Raw genomic sequence first — 24,860 nt, forward strand, 5'->3', positions numbered from 1 at the left:
CATACTCTCCCATATTCCTGAAGAGTCTGGGAGGGGGGCAGCAAAGAGTCTGGGTTGTCTCCCAGAGCATTGACCTCCCAGGGCCGTAGAGCTGACCCCCATCCCATGGCCAGAGGGCTGACCTCAGGGCCCAGGGCCATCTCTGTGGGAAGCATCCCTGACATCCACACTGTCACTGGCCTCCAGGTGAGTTGGGCCCCGATTCGCTTCCCGACCTCTCTGATGGCCCTGGGTGGGTGCATCCCCATGCCTGCTTGTCCCTCTTCCAAGACAGAAGAGGTGGCTGGGTGTGTTCCCAGTGGGGAGGAGGAGGAGGGGACTCCTTGCTCACTTGGTGAGAAGGAGCAGAACGCGAATGACTGATAAATCAGCCTCTCAGTCACCTCCCACATGTCAATGGCAGCCAGACTCCCTCCCATGAGGACTGGGGAGTCAGGGGTGTGGGAAGACGAGTGGGGATTAGCCAGCGAGCTTCCACCCATGGTGACCCCCAGCCCCAGGCCAATCACCGGTGTTTCCTGATGGCATCGTGGTTCTGGCGTGAGCTGGGTGGCACCAAGTCAACCCCATGTGGTCTGCCAGGGCCCTGCTTCGTGGACTGGCTCTTAAGGTCCAACAGTAGCTCAGACCCCACATCCCTGCCAAGTGGGACCAGGAGAACGGGGCTGACATCCGGTGGTGAGGAGGCTGGAGGAGCTGGAGCCCACAGGACTGCATTCTTATCCTCAGGGGCCTTTGTTGTTCTGTAGATTGGGTTGACTTTAAGTCACACCGTTGGGGCACCTGGCTCGCTCAGTCAGTACAGCATGCAATCTTGGGGTTGTGAGTTCGAGCTCCACGATGGGTGTAAAGACTAAAAATATAATCTCAAGGCCCCGGAGTATGTGAGATTCCAGCGGAGCTCAGTACAGTGTCACGCCCTGCCCTTAAAGAGCAGCTTGGATTAAGACAACCACGCCCAAACCTGCAACGCTGGTGACAAGGCACTGTGGGATTCAGAGAGGTTACTGGAGGCAGGCAGGGGGTGCTGTGGTGCCCTTCTGCCCCCAGCTTTGGGGGCCTCCTCGAGTGGCCTTCATCAGTCAGTGGCACTGAGTTCCTGTGAAGCCCCGGCCACCTGTCCCTCACTCCTCCCTCTGCCGGCTGAGTCCCACTGACCCGCCTGGCGGGGTGAGTCACCCTTCCTGACTACACACGAGAAAGGAAATCCAGAACTTGGAAGTGGAAATGGAAAGGATCCCTCCAATTTCCCCTCTTGCCCTGGGTTGCCCCGTTCTCTGGGAATTTTGAACAGCAGCGAGAAGTCCTTAGAGAAAAGGCAGGCGCAGCCACGGACTCCTGTGAGCTGAGCTCCAGGCAGATGTGGATGGAAGGGGAAAGGAGCAGTTGGTGCACCAACTACTCCACACTTGTTTACGGCGCACCCACTCCTGGGCTGCCTGACTGCCCCTCGCCCGGTGTGGGGTCTCGGGCGTTGGGTGATGCCAGACCACCCTCCCCGCAGGATCTTGGAGGCGGCCTTGAACACGCCTCAGTTTGCCTCCTGGACAAGACTGTCGGGTCCTCCGTGAACCAGGCCGCGGCTACCTGGCAGGGCGGAGGTCGGCTCGCAATTAGGCGAGGTCATGCCTGCAAGTGCCCGCCAGGCAGCCTGGGAAGCCCCGCGAGGACCCTCCTGGCGATGCCCCGGGACCGCAGGTCCGCACGGGTCCCCCGGGCCAGGAAGGCGGCGGGACAGTCCCACGAGGCTCCCCGCTCGAAGGCCGGAGCCTGGCCCGCAGAGGTGCGCGCGCCCGGGGCCAGTCCCGCGAGACCCCGCCGGGGCAGGACGGCGGCGGCATCGCCGGGGCGACAGCTCCGGGCGCGCAGGCGCAGTGCAGGCGCGTCCCGCCGCGGCGGCCGCCGCCGCCGCTGCCGCCTCCGCCGCCGCCGCCGCCGCTCCTTCCCCTTTAAGCCCCGGCCGGCCGCGTCGCCGCTTCATGAATGGAGCCCACGTGACCAAACATCATGTGACGTCTGTGGAGCGGCGGCGGCGGCGGCGGCGGCGGCGGCGGATCCCGAGCCTGATCCGGCCCGGCCTTCCCAGCGCGCTCGGCCCGGCCCGCGCAGGCGGCGAGCCCCCACCCCGGGCCCGGAGCCCCCGCGCGGCCTCGGAGCGCCCCCCGCCCCGCCCGCCCCGGCCTCGGCCCGCCCGGGCCCGCAGTGTGGTGGGTGAGTGCGGCGGCGGGCCGGGCGGGGGGCTCCGGGCCCGGGGTGGGGGCGGGCGGGGCCGCGGCTCCTCCTGGAGGGCCGGGGGCGGCGCGGGCCGCGCGCTCCCGGCTTCGGGTTTGCCCCGCGCCCTGCTGGGGGCCCGTGCCTCGATTTCCCCGCGGCTCAGAAGCAGCTCCCGGCCCTCGCGCCGGGGCTGCTGGGGGTGGGCCGCGGGGGCCGGAGGAGGGCGGGGCGGGGCGTACGCGGGGCTCGCTCGGCGGAGCCCGGGGCGTCCCGGTGGGAGGGGCGGCCGCGGTGGCGGGAGGAAAGGGTGGGGTCGAGCGGGGCGCCTAGGGCTCCGCGGAAGAGCCTCTGGGCCCCGGTTCTCGCTGCTGATTCATCAGGTGTCTGTGTCCGCCCGCCCGGGCGCGGGGGTCCTCGGCGGGCCGGGGCGGGTGGGGGGTAGGGGGCGGCACGTGGCGGGGCCGGGAAGACCCTGCTCGCGGTGGCTTCGCTCCGTCACACGCGTGCCAGAGCCCAGAGGGAGACTTGCTGAGTCATCAGCATGAGGTCACTCGATGCTCATTCTGATGTCTGGGGGGGATTTGAGCAAGGGGCCTGGGGTCTAAGGGGCCGGGAGATAGGCGCAGGAGGGAAACCGGGGAAGGGCTCAGGCCCAGGGACTGGGGCACCGGTTCAAGTTTGGGCCGGCGTGCGAGTTGAAGGAGGAGTGGGTGAGAAGACAGTGGAGGGGCCTCGGGGTAGGTTTTCTTCCCCCGGCAGAATGTGAAGCCCCCGGCCTGCCCGTCCCCTCCCCTCCCCTCCCAGGCATTCTCTTCTCAGGCAGCTGGTCCCTGACCAGCGTCTGGGACAGTTCCCCAAACTGGGAAATAGTTCTCTGAGTGAGAGGAGGGGAGGAGCTTAGGGGGGCCGTGCTTGCCAGGCTGGGAAGCAGGCTTTCCCTGTGACTGGTCTGGTTGGCTAGGCTGGGCAGCCCCTGGGCGGGGAAGAAAGAGAGGAATACACCCTGGCCAGAGAGGGAGTCAGTGGGAGAAAGAGGGGTGCCTTTACTCAAGTCCTGGAGGGCAGTGGACAGGGCAGGGACAAGCAGGTGCAGCTGTACCAGGAAACTGCCAATGAGAGGAAGCGGCAGGACTTTGACATCTGGGGAGTGAGGTGTCTGGTGAGCAGGCCCTGCCCCTTTGCACAGCCTGGCTTTGGGGTTTGGGTCAAAGCTGCAGGTGGTGGTGGCTTTGAGGGTGCCTAGCCTTTGGGGCACAGCAGGCGGGCTGGTGTGGAAGGCATGGAGTGGAAGAATGTGGTTTCCAGTCACCCCAAAATTGTCCTACTTGAGATTGGGGCTCAGTGTCGAGCAGGTGTTAGTAAAGATTGTGGCCCTGATGGATGTTGGGCCTCTTGGGGCGGGGGGGGGGGGGGAACAGCCTGAGGGTGGTGTGGCCTGGGCCACCTTTCCTGAATGTATGGGTGCTTCCTGGCCTCCAGGACGGGGGCTGTTTTGTCTAGATCAGAGCTGAACCTAGGGGTTCATGGCTAGGTCGGGCCGCCTTGTGGTTTGTTTTCAGGGACACCCCCTGCCCCCAACACACACACACACACACACACACACACACACACACACACACACACAGAGGCAGCTTTGTGTAACACTTCAGCTCATCTTTTGGCTGGAATTTCTTCCTACCTTAGGAAAATGCAGATTCCTGAAGGGGTATTTCTGTAAGTCTTGTCATTATTTATGCTTAGGTGGAAATGAAGTTTGAAACTTTTTTCAGAATCGCTTTCAGTGGCTGAGAGATTTTGGAGAAGGTGGTTCTGAAGGGCAGGGCGGGAGTAAGGCTAGGCTAGGTTGGGGCCACGCCTGTTGGGGACATTTGGACGCTAGAGTTTGCAGGCCACCAAAAGGAGCAGGAGGCTGTCTCGGCCTCCTGCCGAGTGTCCACATCCTAGAGTTCGGGCCCAGATACAGGGGACGGAACTCTCGGAACCTGTTTTCCCATCCCAACCGGCTCTCAGCCTGAGTGGGTGGCGCAGGGTACCTTGGTGGTTTCAGGCCCTGGGGACTGCCCGTGCCCTCTCCCCAGGGTGGCCCGGCCTCTGGGGGAGTTGAGTTGGGAAGGATGACCAGGCCCCAGCTCTGGACCGGCCCTTGATGGGGAGGAGAGGAAGCTTCTCCTCAGTCCCGTCTCTGGGATACTCCCCGTCTGGCTTCTAGAGGTGGCCTGAGCTATCCCTAGCCATCTATGTCCAAAGGCTGTCTCTGTCACATCTGTGTGTGTCCCCCGGTGGACAGAGGCCGGGCCAGGGGGCTGAGGCCCCGGCTTTGCAGAGGCCTGCCCCTCCCCCACAGCACGCGCACGCACACGCACACGCACCTTTGACTGGGAGGCGAGCGGCTGTGCTTGTGCTGAGTTCAGGCCTTCTGCGGAGGGCGAAATCTGTCGAGGAGGCACATTTCAGCTCCCAGCCGCCACGCTCGGCACTTTTCTGTGTGATCTCTTCAGGAAGTCACCGTCGTGCTCAGCATTTGGAGGGGAGGGAGCACGGCGAGTGGGAAAAGCTGGTGGCAGCCCTTTTCCTTCGGGCTGACAGTGGTTGGACCCAGGGCGGTGTCCTTGCACCCTGATTCAGACTCAAGACTGGGGGCGCCCCTCTAGCTCTGCCATGAGGGCTTGGCTTCCAGGGTGGGTTGGGGCCCTGGGGCTCTTCTGACCTCCAGTTCCTATCTTTTCCATCCTCTGCTCTGGAACATCCGGGAGATGCCAGCCTCAGGGCCTGTCTGAGAGCCCGGATGCCCTGGCTGTGATGAGGCACCGCCTGGGGCAAGGCTGGGTGAGGCGGGGGCTCCCCCTGGAGCCAACTGCACCTCCACCCCCCTCCCAGCCCATGCTTTATCTCCCCAGTGGGGTAAGAGACCTCTCCTGCGGCAGGGAAACTGCAGTCTGGCTTGGTCCTCCAGCCACGTCTGACGTCTTTTTCTGCGTCTAACCTGGAGAGCAGGGGGCTAGGGCTGGGTGGGTGGGGGGTGGCTGAGCCAGAATTGCCAGGATTAGGTGCACAGAAATGTCCTTGGCAGGGCTTCAGGAAGCAGAAAGTGAGGGCAGAGTGTGGGAGGGGCAACTGAGTGGGTGCCGGGCGGGGGTGGGGGCCTTCGGTCCAGCCCCCCACCCCTCTTGTTTTTGTCCCCTGCACTGTGGGCAGTGACCTCAGGTGGGGGGCTGGAAAGGGCTGAGCAGGCCCCTGCGTGGCTAACTGGGCACTCTTATGAAACAGCGAGGATGGGGTGGGGCAGGGGTGCAAGATGCTGCAATCTGAGGCCACAGGAAGGTTGCTTCATCGGCAGCGGAGGTGGGCTGTGTGCAGCCCGCGCTGGAGTGCCTGCCACCTGGAGGGGTGGGGGGCTCCCACCAGTGCTGGAAAGAGTTGAGCTGTTCAGAGTGAAAAGTCTGTGGGAGATTCAGGGCTCTCCTGCATTTTCCTCTTGGCCTGAGTCCCCACTGGCTCCTAAGCCTTCGCGGGGGCAGGGCCAGCTGAGGGGAGGTGGCTGCAGCAGGTAGGACCCTGGAGTAGACGTGTGCGGGGTCGCCGGCCCCAGCCCTACCTGCCGTTGGCCAGGCTGGCCTTCCTGGCCCAGCGGTGCTCTGCTCAGGCTCCGGGTCCCCTGGGGCTGTGTTGGCTGGCTGGCAGCCTTGGGGAGTGCCAGGCCAGGCCGGTGAGGGAGCGGGAGCGGGAGCAATGTGCTGAGTCAGCGTGACTGGGCAGGAACAGCCGTGCTCTGGGGCGCACACTGGGGTTATTTTTAAAGCTCCCGGCTTCCTTCTGGGCCGGCCCCTCCTGCATGCGTCTCAACTCTTCCCAAGCCCCTTTTCCTGGTCTCTGCCTTTCTAACAGCGCCTCGGTTCCCCTTTCCCGCCTCAGACCTGCTGGGTTCTCTAGGGACAAGGGGGACGGGGAACAGCCTAGCTAAAGGGTGGCGGGTGGTCCTCGGGGTATTGGGGACGGTCAGCTGAGAGGCGAGGCTGGGGGCGGGGGCGGCTGGGCCTCTCCCCCAGGCTCTGTATGGACTGGGGAGGGAAAGCGGGGTGTTCTCCAGGGTCCTGACCTCTGCTCCCTGTTTCGCAGAGTGCCTGCGTGCTGTGCCCCCGGGTTATGACGACCCCCAATAAAGGAAACAAGGCCTTGAAGGTGAGCAGCGGGGTGGATGGAGTCTTGAGGCGGGGGTGCCTCCAGGGTGGGCGGCCCCCCGCTCAGCCTTGACCCCGTGCACTGCCCTGCCCCCAGGTGAAGCGGGAGCCAGGTGAGAATGGCACCAGCCTGACTGATGAGGAGCTGGTGACCATGTCGGTGCGGGAGCTGAACCAGCACCTGCGGGGCCTGTCCAAGGAGGAGATCATCCAGCTGAAGCAGCGCCGGCGCACGCTCAAGAACCGCGGCTACGCCGCCAGCTGCCGCGTGAAGCGGGTGACCCAGAAGGAGGAGCTGGAGAAGCAGAAGGCGGAGCTGCAGCAGGAGGTGGAGAAGCTGGCCTCGGAGAACGCCAGCATGAAGCTGGAGCTCGACGCGCTGCGCTCCAAGTACGAGGCCCTGCAGAACTTCGCCAGGACGGTGGCCCGCAGTCCCGTGGCGCCGGCCCGGGGCCCCCTCGCGGCCGGCTTGGGGCCCCTCGTCCCTGGCAAGGTGGCTGCCACCAGCGTCATCACGATAGTAAAGTCCAAGACGGACGCCCGATCGTAGGGACGCGCGCTTGCCCGGGCGGGTCTGCAAGGGGCCGTTAGGCGCATGGCGAGTTTGGCAGCCCTGTCCCCTTCTTCCTCCTCTCCTCCTCTTCCTCTCCTGCCTCCTCCCTTCCCTGCAAAGCACAACCTGCACCCCGGGGCGCCGGGCTGAGCCCCTTTGATCTCGTCGTTGTCATCGTGTGTTTTGTACGTTGGGATTGGTCAGTTCGGCGGTGACGTGGGGTTGCCTCGGCCCCCTTTGTACCAAGGCCGTGCAGGCTTGGAGTCCAGAGTTGGCCCTGTGGCAACAAGAGAAAGATCGGATGAGCTCTCTGGGGCTCGCGGTTCTGAGTAGGGAGGGCTGCTGTCTGCTCCCGGGTGGCCCACAGGCCCCAACAGCTGCTGCCTGGCAGGGGGCTGTGATTCACTCTCAGCGTGGCCAGCAGGCATAGATGGGCTCTGCTCCTGAGAGTAGGGTGTCCTTGGGGGCCCTGGATGGGCCTGGATGGGCGGGCCACCAGCCTGGGCGCTACGGCCGCTGGGAGGGACGGGGCGTTATGTGGCTTTGGGCCAGGGCCCACGGCGCTCAAGCCTGACGCATTGCACTGAACAAGACCAAATCACTGGTTGTGAACATTCGTGAAGGGTGTGTCCAGTGTCCTGCGACGGGTCCCGTGTCACTGTTTACATGACCTATCTGTGTGGTTACGTGGCCCTTTATTTAAAAGAGAGGAGTTCCTTTTACGAAGTTATTAAATTATATGTTTAAAAGCTAAAGAAAAAAAAGAGCTGCAGAGTATTTATAAAACTGTCTTTTTAAAAAAAAAAAACAAGCAAGAACATTTGACCATATATATGGAAAAGGGAAGAAAGTATAATAGAAACTTTGCTAGTTTAACAAAAGAAAAAAAAAACAAACAAAAAAAATCCCTTTCTTGTAAACTTATGGACAAGTCTTTGTGGCTGTTGGAGTTTAGTTTTTATATACACAGAGTTATCAGACGTTATTTATAAAACTTAGTTTTAAAAAAGACAAAAAAAAAAAAAAAAAAGAAAAGCCAAGCTGTGGGCGACCACAAGGCGCATCCTGGCGCCCTCTTTGCTATCTCTCTTGCAATTGTACCGAAAGTGACTTACTCCTTTGCCCTTCCTGCTTCCGTCTCTTGCCGGTGCCGTGGTGTCGTCCGTGCCTGGTGAGGTCTTGTGCAGCGTCACGTGCTGGTGCTTCTGGTGACCTTTGACCTGTGGGTGTCACTTCTTGTGTCTGTTATTCCTGTGTTTGTTTTTTGGATTTGGTTGTGTGTTTGCTTCTGCCAGCTTGCCGGCCCAGACTGGGGCGCTGGGCGACTCCCGCTCCGGCAGAACGCGGGAATCTCCCCAGCAGCCCAGCCCCCACCCCCGCCTCTGCCTCGGTGCCTGACCCGGGACCCCAGAGGAGCAGATTGGGGGCTCTGCCGCTCCCACCCCTGCACAGCCTTGGCTTCGCATGTCTGTCCTAGGCTTGGGCTGATCCAATGGCCGGGTAGGTAAAACTGGGGGCCATCCCAGACGGCGCCCCTTGCCTCCATGCCCACCGCCTCTGGCCAGGGGTGGCAGATTTGCAGGGACCAAGGAGTCACTAGGGTACCCCCGGGTGTCTTCCTTCTGGCCTCTGGTCAACATGCTTGGGCTCTGGCCTCCAACCCCAGCTTTGTTCCTGTGGGCTGCACGGGGGCCTCATCGGGACCCGTGGATCCCACGTGGGGGTCGCGAGGCCTGCTGCCCACGTGTCCTGGCAGTGCTGCTGTGCTGTGAAGTGGAGCTTCCCAGGCAAAACCAGGTGGTTTGAGGACTCACCTGGGGCGGCCCCTTCACCCTGCCCATGAGGCGGGGGGGGGGGGGGGGGGTCTCCGCCGGTGCCAGACAAGGGCTCCAGTGCCCAGGGCCGGGTCCTATCTCTCACCTCGCCCTGACTGGGCTCTGGGCCTTCTTTCGCCTCTGGGATCTGTGTCTTCCAGGGATGCGCTGCTCAGCTCAAGGGGTGCTCCTCTGCGGGGCTGAGCCTACCTTCCCGTGGCCCCTCGGCAGAGGCAGCCAGTCTTCCAGACTGGGCTTGGGAAGCTCCTCGGAGGCCTCCTGCGGTGCCTGCCCTCAAGAGGCTACTGCCCCATCTCTGGCCACATGGGCCTTGGCTCCTCTGGGGGCCCCGAACCCCTGTAGAGCACAGAAGGGTGGGCTGGCGAAAAGAAACACTGTGCGGCCTCGCAGGGTGTGACCTCGTGGGCCGCAGGGAGGATTTTCATCCCAGAGTCTGACCCGGTGTGCCCGTGGGGTAGGAGCAGGGGCACGCTGTCAATTTCTGTCGTGTTAATGGGCTTGGCCCTAGAGGCTCAGTCATTCCCGGTTGTACCCGGGTCGGCCTGCGATGGAGATTTTGACTGTTGGCTCTCAATACTTAGTGGCTTCCTGCCCCTCCTTGCTGTCTGGCTTTGTCTACCTAGGGTCTAGATGAACGTTGTTGACATTGGTTGTGGCAGCAGTGAGCTGGAATCGCGTCATAAGAATCACTGAAGAGGGGTCACGTCCATGTTCTCCATATCCGCTTACGGTCCCGACACTTTCGTCCTTGCTGGGAGGTGGTTGTCCATCTGCAGGCTGGAGACGTGGAGAGGAGAGAAAGGAGGTGGGTTGGGAAGTCCAGAGGCGGGTTGGAGGGTGGACACAGACGGAAGAGAAATTGCAGGTCCTTGGTTTAGGTATCGGAAGAAGCTTCTGGAATTACTGAGGCCATGCTTCCCTTCGGAGTTTTTGGATTTGGAGCCACTGTTCCTTGGGTCTGGGAGTACATCCTGTTCCCATCAAGCCAGCCCCACGGGGCCGCTCTGCACTCTGCCCTTTCCCCCTTCCCCTTGGTTTCTTGACAGTAGAGCCTATGTCCACATGTGACTGGTTGGTGTCTTTCTGATTCTTGTCAATTCAGTTTTCCTACTGTGAGGGTGTTGTGTTCTTTTTATCCTCGACTTTTCTGACACAGCGAATCGAGGGCTTTGGCCGAGGCCAAATCTCCCAAACTGGTCCGCTAAGTAAACCATGACGTGTACCTTCCTTCCCATCACGCCTGAGCCCTACTCCCCCCTCATCCCGACACGGACACTCAGATTTCAGAGGAGAACCCTGTGGGAACAGGTCAGCTCCTGCCCTGAGTGTGGCCCCAGGGAGACTTCCCTATGGCCCTGGCTGCTGTTCTGGGCGGCACCGCTGTTTGTAAAGGTGGGAAGACACGGCTGCTCGGCCGTGTGGTGTGCTGGTTTCTGCCGGATACCAGGTCTCCCCGGAGGCTTTTCTGCCCTTGGTCCAGGCTTCAGGTCTGTGTGCACAACCCTGCCCGTCAGCAACAGCTTCTATGGTCAGTTCCTGGGCCCACAGCTCCGATCAGCTGCAGCCTGCTTTCGGATGGCTGGTCAAGCCCCCTCCTGTCCCTGTGGCCTCCCTTTCAGAGGTGGCCAGTTGGCTAAAGCTCCCATCCACAGCTGGGAAGCCCAAGCCACAGCCTGCAGCACCGTTTCCGCTCTGGGATCTTGTAAGTTACTTTTTTAGGCTGTGGTTTGGTGAAAGGAACCAACACAGTAACGATTTTTTTTTCCCCAGAAGCCACTGAATAATTCTTTTTGGCGCGTTTTTGCCTTCCTGTTGGCTGTCTAGTTTTGGAGCAGGTGGGGAGAGTGGAGGACACACGGAGGCAGGGGTGTGCCCTGGAGACTGATGGCCTGTCCTGCTTCTGGCCTGTGTGTGTTGCGCGTGGGCTGTACCTTTGGGCCGGTCACGCACATTTCCACCCCACGCTGGAACAGCAGCCTTGGTACGTGGGTGTCTGGTGAGCCTGAGCCGGAGTGTTAGCAGAGCGTGCCCCTGATGGACTGCGAGGGGGCGGCCCCTCCAGCACCCTCGTGTCCCAGCCCCTTCCTTCTCCCCATCCCCTCAATTTGCTACTCCCTGAAGCCTTTAACCAAACGGGAGTGGGTACAGAAAGCCTTCTCCTGGCATCTTAGGGCAACAGGACAAGGGCTGCCCAGTGCGTCCAGCTCTGGTGCTCTCCTGGCGCTGAGAGGCTGGGTCCAAGCGGAGTTGATCAGACCCTGCCTGTCCTGCCTAGGGCTGAAACCAGGGGGAGGTGGTGGTACCCTGGGACCTGCCGGGGCAGGCAGGGGTTGTGGAAGATCCAGGTGAGGAGGGGCCTCCCTGGGGCGGGCTGTGGCCTCAGCGCTCACCCCGCCCTGTGCAGTATTTATTGCTAAATTATTGTCCAGGGGGGGCGGCACTGGGCCGGACCCCGGGTATTTATTGCTGTACATAGTGTATGTTTGTGATATATAAGGTTTTCTTTATTTTGTATATGATCAATAAACACCTTTTAAAGAGACCGTCAGGTGCTTCCTTTGCGCGCCGCGCGGGCGGGGCCGGAAGGGCGGGGCGGACCTCGCGCGCATGCGCCGGTGCACGGCCTGCCGGGAGGCGGAAGCGGAAGCGCGGGTCTCCCGGGAGCGATGGCAGCCGGGGGTCCCAGCCGCTCGGAGCGCAAGGCGGCGGAGCGGGTCCGGAGGCTGCGGGAGGAGCAGCAGCGGGAGCGCCTCCGTCAGGTACGCCGCCGCCCGCCCCGCGCCGCGCCCCCGCCCCGCGCCGCCCTCACCGCCCGCCCCGCGCCCGCAGGTGTCGCGCATCCTGAGGAAGGCGGCAGCGGAGCGCAGCGCCGAGGAGGGCCGGCTCCTGGCCGAGAGCGAGGACCTGGTGACCGAGCTGCAGGGCCGGAGCAGGCGGCGCGAGGGCCTGAAGCGGCGGCAGGAGGAGGCGAGTCCCGGGGCTCGGTCGGCGCGGGGGCTCGGTCGGCGGGCCGCCGGGGCCGGACCTCTAGCCGGGCGGGGGCGGGGGCGGGGCTTACGGCCGGCCTCGGCGTCTCGGCAGGTGTGCGACGACCCGGAGGAGCTGCGGAGGAAAGTGCGGGAGCTGGCCGGCGCCGTCCGGAACGCCAAGTACCTGGTCGTCTACACGGGCGCCGGCATCAGCACGGTACGGCGGCGAGGCGTGGGCGGCCGCGCCCCGGCGTCGGCTCCCAGGTCCGGGAGAAACCCGGAGCGCCGGGGGCGGGTGTGGGGCGCCCCCTTCTGGGTGACTGACCCAGGACCCAGGACCGAGGAGAGCACAGTCGAGAAGCTCGAAAGGACTCAAACTTCATTGAGGGCATAAATACTTGTAAACACTTGCAGTTTTTGTGATGCCCCGTTCGAGGCAAGGAGGGAAGAGGAGTAAAACAGGACATAACACGTTAGGGCTTGCAGGCACCTCCTCGTTTCAAGTCCGGGAGGTTAACTCACTGTCCCAAGGTTATGTGGGTAGAGTGAAGCCCCAGACCGTCTCCTGATTCCGCGTTCGTTGTTATTTCCTGAATGTTGAAGGAAATTAAGTAGATCGCGAGGTAGTTAGAATTAGAGTACACCAGGTAAAGAAGAGAAACGCGTTGGGTTTGGGGACATTTTATTGAGAAGCTATCTCGGGCCATTGAACACGGCTAGCTTTGAGAGTGTTACCTGTCCACCTGATGGGTGCCTGTCGAGCGTGAGCCACGTGTGGGCCCGGCAGAGGTGAACACGGAGGATTTCTGGCCCCGGGGAGGCCGCGGGTGATGAGGGGATGCTGGCCGGGCCGGGTTGCCAGAGCAGACATGCAGACACGCCCTCCGCGGTCTCAGAGAGCTGGGACATCCGTGCAGCTTGCTTCGTGTGCGAGGCGGCGTTGAGGCCGGGCCTTGAAGGTTGAGTAAGGTTTTACAGGAGAGGGCCAGGGGAAGATCCAGCGAGATCGCGTAAGGCGCGCTGACCGTCCTAACTTGCAGACCCTGATGGTCGGGTCTCCGTCCTCCAGTCATTCCTGTCGTCTCTGAAAGTCCTGCTCTTTAGTTTGCTCTGAGCATCACTGTTTGAGGTTTCTCTTGTCAGTGTGATTCAGAACCACACTGCTTGGGGTGGGCATTTTTCTGAGCCTAAACCGCGGGGAGGAGACAGGGCTCCCCAGAAGGGATGTCATTCACAGCCTAGGGAATGTAAGACTCCTTGCTCTGAGCACACCTTCTGGCTTGTCTCGTGGTGGTTTCGTTTCTCTGCATCGAGAACTAAGGACATTCAGGGTGTTCAGCTCGTCTGGAGAGGTTGGCTGTCTTTGTCAAGGGAGGTCAGGAAACACCGTATCGGGTGTCAGAACTGGGACAGACCAGCACTCCTACCTAGGGTGCCACCATTTGCTAAGTGTTTCCTGAGCACTGGCTCGGCCCTGGGGACACACAGATCAGCCTGACCCGTCCTCTCCCTTGGTTTGGAGGACAGATGGGGCTGCAGAGCCCAGGTTGTACTCGTGGTGGAGAGGCTCCCGGAGGAGGCAGGACTCCTCGGAAGCCGGAGGGAGGAGCTAGACGGGGTGGGGGCAGGGGTCCGGGCAGAGGGAAGGAGCCACTCCATCTGGGTTCAGGCAGGTTGGACTAGGAAATGCTGAGCCTGTGGAATGAACGGAGGCCAGGGCACAGACGAGTCTGGAACACATCAAGAGAAAAACGTTGAGTTTTCGTCTGGGGGACTTTTGCCAATTCCCGTAGTGATGCATTTTCACTGGCCTCGTCCTTCTGAACATGCAGGCAGCCTCTATCCCAGATTACCGGGGCCCTAATGGAGTGTGGACGCTGCTTCAGAAAGGGAGAAGCGTTAGGTAAGCAGCCTGATGCAGCCTTCCCAGCCAGTTGAGCAGGGGCAGCTTGGGCCTGACCTCACAGCTCCCCACGCCTTTGCTTCCCTTCCACCTGGCAGTGCTGCTGACCTGAGTGAGGCCGAGCCAACCCTCACCCACATGAGCATCGCCCGCTTACACGAGCAAAAGCTGGTAAGAGCCCGGTGTGGCTAGCTAGTATACTTGCCGGGTCCCTGGCACAGGACCTGGAGGGCCACCTTTGTGCCCACATGGCAACTGCATCATACCTCTGTCCCAGGGACCCCTGGGAGAGGCGCCCACAGAGTGTTTTAGACTCCGGTGCTGCTTTTTCAAGAGAAGGGTAGCCTCTCGCGTGAATCGTAGGGCCGGCCTCAGGCGCAGAGCCGCTGGTGGCTTTTCCCCCCTGTGTTTCTCTCACATTGTCCCCACAGACCTCAGAAGCCACCTAGGTCCGGGGGAGGCTCGTGGGAACCCTAAAGACCCTCTGCCGAGCGCTTTCAACCAAGTAGGGAAGGGTCAGTCCTCCTGGTCCTTCAGTGACCTGAAACATAAGGACCCAAGAGAGTGTCACTTGGGGCCCCGGCCCCTTCCCTGCCGAGAGCAAACAGCTGCACTCCCAGCTCGCTAAGTGCTTCCGGGTTGGTCGTTGGTCGGGGGCAGCTTGGGTTCCCCCCACCCCCACCCCCACCCCCCTCGACCTGCTGCTGGGACCGGCCTGCCGCTCCGGTTTTGCCTGTGAGGCTCCACACGGGGTCGGAGCTGCCCCGGTTTGGGGACTCTGGGCAGGGTCAAGGACTGCTTTCGCTACTGAGCACAGCCCCTCACAGGCCACCTGCTGACTTGCCCTTGCTTGCCCCGCAGGTGCAGCACGTGGTGTCTCAGAACTGTGACGGGCTCCACCTGCGGAGCGGGCTGCCGCGGACGGCCATCTCGGAGCTCCACGGGAACATGTACATTGAAGTGAGCGGTCCCTCTGGGATTCGCGGGCCTGTGCGGGCCAGCGGCTCCTGCTCACGGCGCCCTCTCCTCCTCAGGTCTGTACGGCCTGCACACCCAACAGGGAATACGTGAGGGTGTTTGATGTGACCGAGCGCACCGCCCTGCACCGGCACCAGACGGGCCGGGCCTGCCACAAGTGTGGGGCCCAGCTCCGGGACACCATTGTGCACTTTGGGGAGCGGGGCACGCTGGGGCAGCCTCTGAACTGGGAGGCAGCCACTGAGGCTGCCAGCAAGGCAGACACGATCCTGTGTTTGGGTTCCAGCCTAAAGGTACGTGAACAGCGCCGCGGACGGGACCGGGGGGGAGGGGAGAACTGCCAGTCCCTGGCCAGTTCAGTGTTAGAAGCTAGCTTCCTGTAGCTTCGTTCGCTGTTGTGCATGTGGTCTTTCTGTCCGTCCGTCCATTCCTGCAGGTTCTAAAGAAGTATCCACGCCTCTGGTGCATGACCAAGCCCCCCAGCAGGCGGCCCAAGCTCTACATTGTAAACTTGCAGGTAACTTGAGCACCCAGAGACACCTCCTTAGACCTGGGCCTTAGGACAGGAGAACCAGAGAGTTCCTGGATGCTCGTGTGCTGGGCCACAGAGATATGGCAGGAAAGGGCCATTGGGAAGAAGTGAGGTATCCTCACTCGCCTTCCCCTGTCCCCAGTGGACCCCGAAGGATGACTGGGCTGCCCTGAAGCTTCATGGGAAGTGTGATGACGTCATGCAGCTCCTCATGGACGAGCTGGGCCTGGAGATCCCCCCCTACAGCAGGTGAGGGGGGCACGGGTGCACCCCCCCCCTTCCCTGCCCTGTGTGGATGGACCGCGTCTGTCTTTTCTCGTGAACTGAGTGTAGAGAATGCTCTGAGTTGTCGCAGATGGTGTCTGAGGCGTGACCCCAGCTTGGTGGCCTCTGCCAGCAAGGGGGAGTGGCAGAGGCATCAGCTGAGGCCCCCCGGCTGGTGTGACTCCCCGTGGGGAGAGAGAATGTGCCAGTGTGTGCCTGGAGAGCCCCCCTCCTACCTCCGACAGCCTGGACGCGAAGGTGCCTTGAAGGGACGTGGTCTCGGCATCTCCAAACAGGATCTCGGTGCACTCGGTTCGGGGAGCTGGTGTACTTTGGGGAAGCTTAAACTGTACCTTAATACAGAATTTGTGATAATTTAGACGTGGTGTATGTATTGAGTAAAAAGTTTACACTTTCTTTCTCTGTGAATTTTCAGGGTCTTATAGGGGAAATCAATAACTTCTTTTAATCAAAGGGTTCAAGAATTAAGGATCCCTTCACCTTCTGGGCCTGGCAATTCTTGTATGTTATGTTTGTGCTGTTCTGTAATGTGGGCCTATTGTGTACTGTATTTTTTTTTTTACATTAACTTAGCTCATTTTCTTTATCAGTGCTTATCTGTATCTTAAGTTTATGATATGTGGTTCTACATCTCCGTCAGACACATGATCTCTTCACGGTGTAGTCTGTAGGCCGCGCCTCCCTAGTCAGCTGGCCTTTCCCGCCCCCCCCCCCCCCCCACTCCCCCATCAGGTCTGGCAGTCTGGGAAGAGGGAGAGGGTCTGGGCCACCCACCCCTGACCGTACAATTGAAAGGTGGGACCCAGAGTTGCTAGTGACCAACCGCTGCCCCACCTTGGGCGCGCACAGCCTGCTCGATCACCAGCAAGGACACTGAGTTCTCGGGGGCCGAGCTGGTCTGAATCACTCAGGAACCTTAGCCGTCCGGCAGCTGCTCTGTAGCTCGGGTGTGACGGAACTGCCGCTAGGCAGAGCCTGGCCACAGTTCAGACCCCAGGGGAGGGCAGCAGGGTGACCGCAGTCAGCTTTCCCGCCCTGGGGCAGGTTGTGACTGAGGGGCTCCCAGGCACGTCTGACCCAGCTTTCCCTTTTCGGTAGGTGGCAGGACCCGATCTTCTCCCTGGCGACCCCCCTGCGTGCGGGTGAAGAAGGCACCCACAGTCGGAAGTCGCTGTGCAGGAGCCGCGAGGAGCCCCCGCCCGGAGAGCGGGCTGCGCCACTTAGCTCCGCCCCGGTGCTGGGAGGCTGGTTTGGCAGGGGCTGCACTAAACGCACAAAAAGGAAGAAAGTAACGTAACCCGGTGCTTGACGGGAACAGTTGGCACTTTGCAGAGGGCGGAACGCCTGTTCGTGGGGGGCCCGGCCAGGACTGCCCCGGGGTCCAGCCAGAATCCTCTGACCGGAAGCCCCCTTGCACCGCTGTGCGCGTCTCCGGGAGGACGCCTCGCCTGTGCAGCCTCTCCATAAAGCGGCGGCGGCCGTGCCGTTCTTTGGGGACAGAGCTCGGGTCGTTGCACAGCTGGCCGGCCGAGAGGAAGCGCGGCTGCCTTACCTCATTCACCAGGCTAGTCTCAGGGGCCTCAACCCTCTTTCTACTACTTCGTACTGAAACCTGTTAACTTTATAGGAACCTCTTTCCGTGTGGGGTTTGCGGCAGAGGGGTGGTTTTGGGCCTCGGCTCTCAGCAGCCCTTTTTATTGTTATTAAACATCTCAGCACTGTCCCTCGAGTGTCCTGTGACTGTCCAGCTGGCGCGTGGTGGGGGGCGGGCGCCCCGCCGGGCTCGTGGGGCTGGGGGACAGGACGGGGCGGGGACGCTGGGCCCCACGTGGCCCTGCCCCGCCTCTTCGGCCAGGTGCGCTGACGCTATTGGCCGCGCGGGGGAGACGGACTTTCCGGAGGCCGCCGGGCGGGGCGGGGGCGGGGCTCGGCGGTGGCGGCTCACGCCATTGGCCGCGCGCCGAGGGGCGGGGGCTCGGTTCCGGGGCGGCCCCGTAGCTCACGCCATTGGCCGCGGGCTGTGGGCGGCGGGCGGGGCGCCGGGGGGCGGGACGGTGCTCGCCATTGGCCGCGCGCGGCGGGTGAGGCCCGCGTGACGCCGCGTGCGCCGGGTGGGGCGGGGCCGCCGGGCGGCGGCCGCTGGGAGTCGGGGCACCGGCCGGGCCGCGCCGCCGCTGCGGGGCCATGATCCGGAACGGGCACGGGGCGACCCGGGGCGCCGAGCCGCCGGGGCCGGGGGGCAGGCGCGCCGTGCGAGTGTGGTGCGACGGCTGGTGAGCGCGGGCGGCCGGGGCGGGGGCGGCTGGGCTGGGGCCGCCGCCCGGAGACGTGCCTGTGGCCCTGCCTGCGCCCGGTGTCCGGGGCGGCCGTGGATCGCGAGGGGCGGGCAGCGAGTCGGGGCCGACCCGCGCCCGCCCCGCCGCGGACGGCTGTGGGCCACAGCCCCCCGGCGCTGCCGCTCCCGCCGCTAAGCCGCCCGCCCGAATCTTGGCCGGTGGCAGCGCGGGGCGAGGGTGTCCGGTCCCCGCGACAGGAATCACGTTGGTGTTGTGAGGTGCGCCCCCTCGGAAGGAGCCGTGTGCTGCCCAGCTCGCCTATCGCTAGATCGGAGAGATTCCCCTGGGTTGACTGGGCAGGGATCAGGGCAGGACTTGCTGGTGTCCCAGACCCCCCAGTGAGGCCCCCAGGTCCCCGGGGCCATCCCAGGAGGGTTACAGTGCCCCCTCCCTTCTCTCTTCTGGCCAGCCAGACAGCTGGACTTGTTTCAAGATAAGTTTGGGGCTGTCTACAGATAAGAGGAAGACTGACCTCTACTGAGGTCTTGCCACCTAGAGTGCTTTCTCCCCCTTTACCTAATGGAATCCGAGAGAGGGCAGCCCCCATCCCTGCTAGCTTACAGCTTCCAAGGAGAGCAAGAGGGGCTGCCGTGACTTTGCAGCTGCACCACAGTCACCCGGGGCAGAGGGAGCGTGGCTTCTGTTGGTGGACTCTGACCTTGGCCCTGGTCGGGCCGGGCCCCTACCCCAGCAGGCCACCCATGGCCACACGGGCCACAGCAGCTAGGACACACCCTGCACCCCTGGCCCAGCCCGTGCAGTGAGCTTAAGGACCGGTCGTGCCTCTGGATTTGGACTTTTCTTCCCTCACCCCAGGGCCGGAGCCATGTGACCCCACAGGCTTCTGTGCCGGGACTGGTGCACTGTGGCGGGAGTAGCAGGTGGCATGGAGTGGAAGAGGGTCACCTGGAGAAGCGGGGGGCAGTGTCACCTACTCAGGAGACAACATGAAAGCTAGAAGGAAACAAAGCTCCTGTGGGGCTAACTTGGGGCCCCCAGAGAAACGTGCGGGTTCCCCTCGGCACACGCGGGGAGCCCGTGAGTCTTCAGCTGAGAAGTTACTCTTAACCAGGCCTAGACCAAAGGATAAGAGCTCTACAACCAGAGGCCAGGGAGGTGGTGGTTGGCCCCAGAGAGCAGAGGCTCGCTGAGTTTCCGGAGGCCAGGGGGGAACGAGCAGGATTTCCGAAGCTAGCAGTTGCCTTTGCTCATTTTTGGACTTTATTTGGTGTTGGCTCCAAGACTGTCCACCTGCCCCAGAGTGGAACAGAGTCCAGCCCACTCCTAAGTTACTGTCAGTTTAAAGCTTAAAGGGATTGCCTGCCGCAGTTGGCGTTTGGACAGCGGAGGGGCTGAGAGCAAAGGGCAGAGCTCCGTGGCAGGTCTGGGGCGCACAGTATGTGCCGTGTGCTCCCCGGCCCTGGGGACCAGCAGGCCTTGCCCCTGGGCACAGTCCGGCCCCTGTCACGCTTGCCGAATGTGGCCCAGGGTGCGGTGCTGTGGAGAGCCGGGTACCCCCCTCCCCCTGAAAGCCCAGGCTCAGCCCAGGCCCCGGGGAGCAGCTCCCAGTGGCGGCTTGTCAGAGGCTGCACCCCCCACACCTCTGCTTCCAGCTGCTCACTGCGCGTCCTCAGCACAGGGACTCAGCACCCTGTCCTTTTCACAGCTACGACATGGTGCATTACGGCCACTCTAACCAGCTGCGCCAGGCACGGGCCATGGGCGACTACCTCATCGTGGGTGTGCACACCGATGGTAAGCTGGGGCCGCCGCCTTTCACTAACTCTGCAGGGCCCTGCGAGGGGTGAGACCAGACCCAAGGCCGTCTTTCTGAAGATCACAGCTCAGCATGCTCACCCCGACTCCAGACCCAGACTTAGCGCCCCCAGGGCTTTCCCGCTGTGCGTCTCACATTGAGCAGTGCAGCCAGCGGACCGAGCCTCCGGCTCTGCCGCCCACTCCGCACACACATCCGCATCGACCTGCTTCCCAGGGCCTCCGAGGACTGAGCACCCACTTGTCAAAGGGAGCGCTTGGCTACCTGGAACCCGATGAAGGGACCGTGTAGTTGTCCAGCAAACGCATCGTGAGCACCTGCGCTGGCCCGTAGAGGACAGAGCGGTGTCCGCTTGGGTGTGTTCCTGCCCTGTGGGCCGAGGGCGCAGTGACAGAGACAGCTGCCCGCGACGGAGCTCACGCGTGGTCAGAGACTGCTCGGTGCCGGGCGGGGGCTCCTGTGGCCCAGCCCCCCCAGAGCTCACAGGCCTCATCCTTGTCCTTTCTCCGGCTCTAGAGGAGATTTCCAAGCACAAGGGGCCCCCGGTGTTCACTCAGGAGGAGAGATACAAGATGGTACAGGCCATCAAGTGGGTGGACGAGGTGGTGCCAGCCGCTCCCTACGTCACCACGCTGGAGACGCTGGACAAGTACAGCTGCGACTTCTGCGTCCATGGCGGTGAGCGGGCGGGGCTGGGGCTCTGGGACCTCCGCACACTTGGGGCAGCAGCACCGAGCCCTCGGGGGATCTGGGAAAGGCCTGGCTCCTTCCCCACTAGCGAGTCCCCGCGTGCCAGGCGGGCCTGGGAGGAGGGTTGGGGGTCCTAAAAGTCTGCGTGGCTCTGGGTTGAGGATCCTCGTTCCCGCGCGGTGTTGCCCCTTAGATGACATCACACTGACCGTAGACGGCAGGGACACCTACGAGGAAGTGAAGCAGGCTGGGAGGTACAGGTGAGCCGCAGCAAGGGTCCCGCCTTCTCGAGGAGTGGGGCTCGAAGCTTCCCCCAGGCTCTGGCTGCCCGCGAGGAAATTGGCCGTGGCCCGCGTCTAGCCGGCAGGGCCGCAGCGTGGGGGGCTGGCGTGTCGTAGGCCTACAGCAGGCGCACGGGGCCGTGACCGGGGAGCGGGTTCTGTCGCCGGTGACTAACTCAGAAGGCCGGCGCGGCCCGGCACGCCCTTGGCAGAGAACGCGCCGCAGGGCGAGACCTGAGAGTCCGGGGTGCGGCGGGGGCCGGAGCCGCCGCCTCCCCGAGGCTGGCCTGCCCACCCAGCGCCTCACGCTTGGGGTTCAGCAGCGTTTTTCCTCTATTCTGTCATTTCCTTCGGTTGATAAAAGCACAGCGGCCCTCCCGCTCTCTGGTCTGCACGCGGCACGGCGGGGGGCTGGGGTGAGCCGGAGGTGGGGCCTCGACCGTGTCCGGGACGCGAGCCCTGACCCCACCTCTGTCCCCAGAGAGTGCAGGCGCACCCAGGGCGTGTCCACCACAGACCTCGTCGGCCGTATGTTGCTGGTGACCAAGGCGCATCACAGCTGTGAGGCGAGTCTGGGGGGGGCCCGGGTGGCATCCTCGACGTCCCGGGGCTGAGGACACCGCTGGGAGCGAGGGAGCACCCAGCCTGCCGTGTCCTGACCCCTGTGTGGGCTCCAGGACAGTGAGTCTTGGGGGTCCTGGGGTTGGTCGTGTCCGGAGGGCGAGGCCCCTCAACATCCCGCATCCTTCCGTTCAGGAGATGTCTTCCGAGTACCGGGAATACGCAGACAGCTTTGGCAAGGTGAGCACTGACGTCCCCCCGCCGGGCCGCCCCTGGGGAAAGGCCGGCCGGGCCCCTCACGCAGCCCCCTGCCTTCTGCGCCCTGGCTGGGCACTGACCACCGGGCCTGGCGAACTGGCCGGTCACAGCGGCCCCTGTCCGGCGGCCTCTAACTGGACGGCCTGGTCCTCTCTCCCTTTGTAACCCCCTCACCTGACACCCGGGAAGGAAGGAGACGCTTTCCTCCGAAGGCTCCTCCCAGGTGACCAGAAGGTGGCCTCAGGGTGCTGGATCCCCACAGGGGCCGCGTCCACCGGCGGGCCAGTTGTCAGGCCGTGGCGGTGTTGGCCGCGGTGCCTGCCGTGGCCATGGGGTGGAGCCATGTCCTGCTGGTCACAGGGACCTTACCCAGCCTGGCCCTGGAATGGACTGGGCCTGGCCCGCTGGGCCCCCACCGTCCGGCACACAGACGGTTGAGCGAGCTGGCAGGCTGCGGCTGGGGCTCGGGTTCTGGTCCACGGTCCCTGCTGCCTGCTCCCAGAACAGCCGGGCAGGCAGGTGTGGGCAGCCCCAGGCTCAGAGGAGGGGCTCGGGGGTGGGGACAGGTGAAGGACGTGCCCGCGAGGCGTGTCACCGACCAGACCCCTCTCGGCTTACAGTGCCCGGGGGGACGGAACCCCTGGACGGGGGTGTCACAGTTCCTGCAGACGTCCCAGAAGATCATCCAGTTCGCTTCTGGGAAAGAACCCCAGCCAGGGGAGACGGTCATCTACGTGGCTGGCGCCTTTGACCTGTTCCGTATCCTCTGGGACCTAGTGGGAGGGTCGCCCCCGTCCTGGGCCTTTTCTTTGCATAGCCACGTCTGTACCACCGGGCCACGGGACCCAGAGGGGCCTCACTGACTCCACGGGCCCCCAGACCGGGGGTGGCGTGTGAGGGAGCCGGCCGGGGCCCCCGGTTCTCTTACCTGCTCCTTAACTGCGGCATGGACATCGGCCACGTGGACTTCCTGGAGAAGGTGCACGGCCTGGCAGAGAGGCCCTACGTCATCGCTGGCCTGCACTTTGACCAGGTCTCACTCCCTGGACAGCGGATAGGGTGTGGGGGCCCGCGGGGGTTCCTGGGGTGGAGGTTGGGTCGGGGGGCCCACAGGAGGTGAGGCCTTGGATGCTGGTGGAGGCGGAGGACACAAACCGGGGCCTCTTCTGGGGACCGGGGCGGCCCCACCCACAAGGGACCGTTGGGGGATCACGGCCCTCACCCGCCCTGGGTTGCCTGCTCACCCGACCTCGCTCTGGCCCTAGGAGGTCAACCACTACAAGGGGAAGAACTACCCCATCATGAACCTGCACGAGCGGACCCTAAGCGTGCTGGCCTGCCGGGTACGTGCCGAGGCGGGTGGCCTGGGTGGTGTCTCCTTCCCAGGCTCATGGTCCCAGGGCATCCAGGAGGCTCGGGCTTCCGGCCGGCCAGCCCCACCGTGCTGCCGCCCCAGGCCCTGCTTCCTTAGCAGCGAGAGCCCTCTCCCGGCACCCTCTGGCCGGGCAGGCTCCTAGCTAACCACCTGTGCTCCGTGTCTGCGTAGTACGTGTCGGAAGTGGTGATCGGGGCCCCGTATTCGGTCACAGCGGAGCTCCTGGACCACTTTAAGGTGAGGCTGCTGGCGGGCCAGGTCGCAGGGGAGGCCAGGCTGAGAACACGGCTGCAGCCTCTCCCTAGGAGGGCCCTGAGTGCCGGGGAGGACCGGCGGGGGGGGGGGGGGGGGCGTACTCCCTGATCCCTGCTCCCTCCCCAGGTGGACCTGGTGTGTCACGGGAAGACGGAGATCGTGCCCGACAAGGACGGCTCAGACCCTTACCAGGTGGGTTGTGCTGGGCCTGCGCCGGGCGGGAGGTTTCTCAGCCACCTAGCGTCCCCGGGGCCTCACGACGCCTGGGACCCAGGCCGGGTGAGGACTGCCAGTCCAGCGGCACCCCGCTATGACGAGGCAGGTTGCTAACAGGCAGGACTGACGGCACCCGTTCTGGTCTCCCTGAGGGCCCCCTGGGCCCGGGCAGCTGGGCAGTGTCCTCAGGTTCCAGAGGAGGGTCCTCATCTTCTCCCCTCCCCGCTGGCCCCCAGGAGCCCAAGAGAAGGGGCATCTTCTGTCAGATCGACAGCGGGAACGACCTTACCACGGACCTCATCGTCCAGCGCATCATCAAGAACAGGTGAGAGGGGTCCTGGCGGGGCCCGGGGGGGGGGGGGGGGGGCGCAGAGAGCCACGAGGCCCAGGCCCGGGCACACGGCTCACCCTGGCCTGGCCCCCAGGCTAGAGTACGAGGCCCGGAACCAGAAGAAGGAGGCCAAGGAGTTGGCTTTCCTGGAGGCCAGGCGTCGGCAGGAGGTGCATCCCGAGAGGGAGAGTGACTGTGACTTCTGACCAGAGGAAGGTCACCGGAGCGCCCGGGTGCCGGCCCTCCCCCTGCTCTGCTCCCTGCGCCTTGAGGGCTTGGTTCCCGCGGTTTTAACAAAGCCTCCGGTGTTCCCTCTGACTGGCCCCGTCTTGGAAGGGCCAGAGTGGAGGACGCTGCCTCCCACCCCACTGGCCAGGTGCCCTTCCCGCTGAGCCGCACAGAGAGGGCCCGCGGCACGGTGGGGCGGCTCGGCGAACAGGGTGAGCAGAGGGCAACCTGCGGCTGGAGGGGCGCTGCCCTGTGTGCCGGTGGAGGCCCAGCTCAGCTCTCCCTGCCCCCGAAGCTCCGCAGACCCAGGACGGCCCTGCTGCCCAGCTCGAGGCGGTGCCCGTTCCGCCCTTTGGATCATTGAAGCCAGCTTCAGGGGAGCAGAGAGCCAAGGGGGGCACCCCCTTTCCGTCTCAGGGTGCAGACCGTGCCATCTCCTGCGTGGATACCTGTTGACCCGTGGCACGTCCCTGGTGCCCTGGGCCTGGCTGTTGGGCACTGTGCCCCCCACTTCCCTGGCCGGCCTCGCTGCTCCCCCACAGACTGTTCTTGATTTTGTACCTGACTGGCTGGTGCACAACCCAATAAACCTGGTGGGAGGTGCTCTGTGTTGGGCTCTTGGCCCTGCTCCCCGCCCCACCATCCACGTACTGAGGGCGCGGCAGGCAACGTGGCAGCGAGGAACCTCCCCCCCTCCCCAGCTTAGGACCCCAAGATGCTTCAGGCTGAATCCTGTGAAGGGAGGTCCAGACCGGCCTCCCTGGGGCGGGGGGACAGGAATCCACCGGGACTCCCGGCAAGTGTGGGGGAGGCCGCTGCAGACCCGGCCGCACCCTCCTCGAGGGTGGGGACCACGTGCTTCGCTGTGGGTCAGAGGAGAGGTGAACGCAGGGCTCCCAGGCCTCAGGAGGGGCCGCCTGGGCCCCGCGCAGTTCTGGTGCCGGGGCCTCTGAGCAGCCCGGACCAGCCCCGAGATGCTGCGCCGCTGGCGGCCTCCCCCCTGCTGCCTGGCCTGTTTGCTCGTTCCTTCGACCCAAGGACCCGCTGCCCTGTGCTCAGTACTTTGAGGCCTTTAGGGAACCACCCAGGAGCCGCCCCTCCAGCA

At 63.7% G+C, this 24,860-nt stretch overlaps 3 protein-coding genes across 9 annotated transcripts; all 3 read left to right on the forward strand.

The window, feature by feature from the left end:
• Window positions 1-1,963: 1,963 nt before the first annotated feature.
• Window positions 1,964-11,323, forward strand: MAFG (MAF bZIP transcription factor G). 6 transcript variants are annotated; one of them, XM_053892241.1, is made up of 3 exons: window positions 1,964-2,207; window positions 6,331-6,393; window positions 6,490-11,323. In XM_053892241.1, exons 1-3 carry the CDS (start codon window positions 1,980-1,982, stop codon window positions 6,940-6,942), a joined length of 744 nt encoding a protein of 247 aa, XP_053748216.1. In that variant the 5' UTR covers window positions 1,964-1,979; the 3' UTR covers window positions 6,943-11,323. The 6 variants fall into 6 exon arrangements, with proteins under 6 accessions (XP_053748216.1, XP_019321446.1, XP_053748218.1 ...); XM_019465901.2 differs by having other exon boundaries at window positions 2,103-2,211; XM_053892243.1 differs by lacking the exon at window positions 1,964-2,207 and adding an exon at window positions 2,555-2,594.
• Window positions 11,324-11,375: 52 nt separating this feature from the next.
• On the forward strand, window positions 11,376-17,170 carry SIRT7 (sirtuin 7). 2 transcript variants are annotated; one of them, XR_008418565.1, is made up of 11 exons: window positions 11,376-11,539; window positions 11,610-11,747; window positions 11,862-11,966; window positions 13,582-13,652; window positions 13,751-13,823; window positions 14,514-14,612; window positions 14,687-14,923; window positions 15,067-15,147; window positions 15,305-15,411; window positions 15,863-15,948; window positions 16,546-16,660. XR_008418565.1 is itself a non-coding variant. In XM_019465905.2 (10 exons), exons 1-10 carry the CDS (start codon window positions 11,447-11,449, stop codon window positions 16,742-16,744), a joined length of 1,203 nt encoding a protein of 400 aa, XP_019321450.1. In that variant the 5' UTR covers window positions 11,379-11,446; the 3' UTR covers window positions 16,745-17,170. The 2 variants fall into 2 exon arrangements, 1 of the variants encoding a protein (XP_019321450.1); XM_019465905.2 differs by lacking the exon at window positions 15,863-15,948 and having other exon boundaries at window positions 11,379-11,539; window positions 16,546-17,170.
• Window positions 17,171-17,558: 388 nt separating this feature from the next.
• Window positions 17,559-24,357, forward strand: PCYT2 (phosphate cytidylyltransferase 2, ethanolamine). Its single transcript, XM_053892244.1, has 13 exons — window positions 17,559-17,720; window positions 19,450-19,538; window positions 20,077-20,238; window positions 20,444-20,510; window positions 21,013-21,097; window positions 21,288-21,332; window positions 21,971-22,111; window positions 22,303-22,383; window positions 22,616-22,693; window positions 22,897-22,962; window positions 23,107-23,172; window positions 23,433-23,521; window positions 23,622-24,357. The coding sequence occupies exons 1-13, from the start codon at window positions 17,632-17,634 to the stop codon at window positions 23,731-23,733; spliced, it is 1,170 nt and encodes a 389-aa protein (XP_053748219.1). The 5' UTR covers window positions 17,559-17,631; the 3' UTR covers window positions 23,734-24,357.
• The last annotated feature ends 503 nt before the right edge of the window (window positions 24,358-24,860 follow it).

The sequence above is a fragment of the Panthera pardus genome, unplaced genomic scaffold (assembly GCF_024362965.1).
Source record: "Panthera pardus isolate Hobbes unplaced genomic scaffold, ASM2436296v1 HiC_scaffold_3, whole genome shotgun sequence".
NCBI lineage: Eukaryota > Metazoa > Chordata > Mammalia > Carnivora > Felidae > Panthera > Panthera pardus.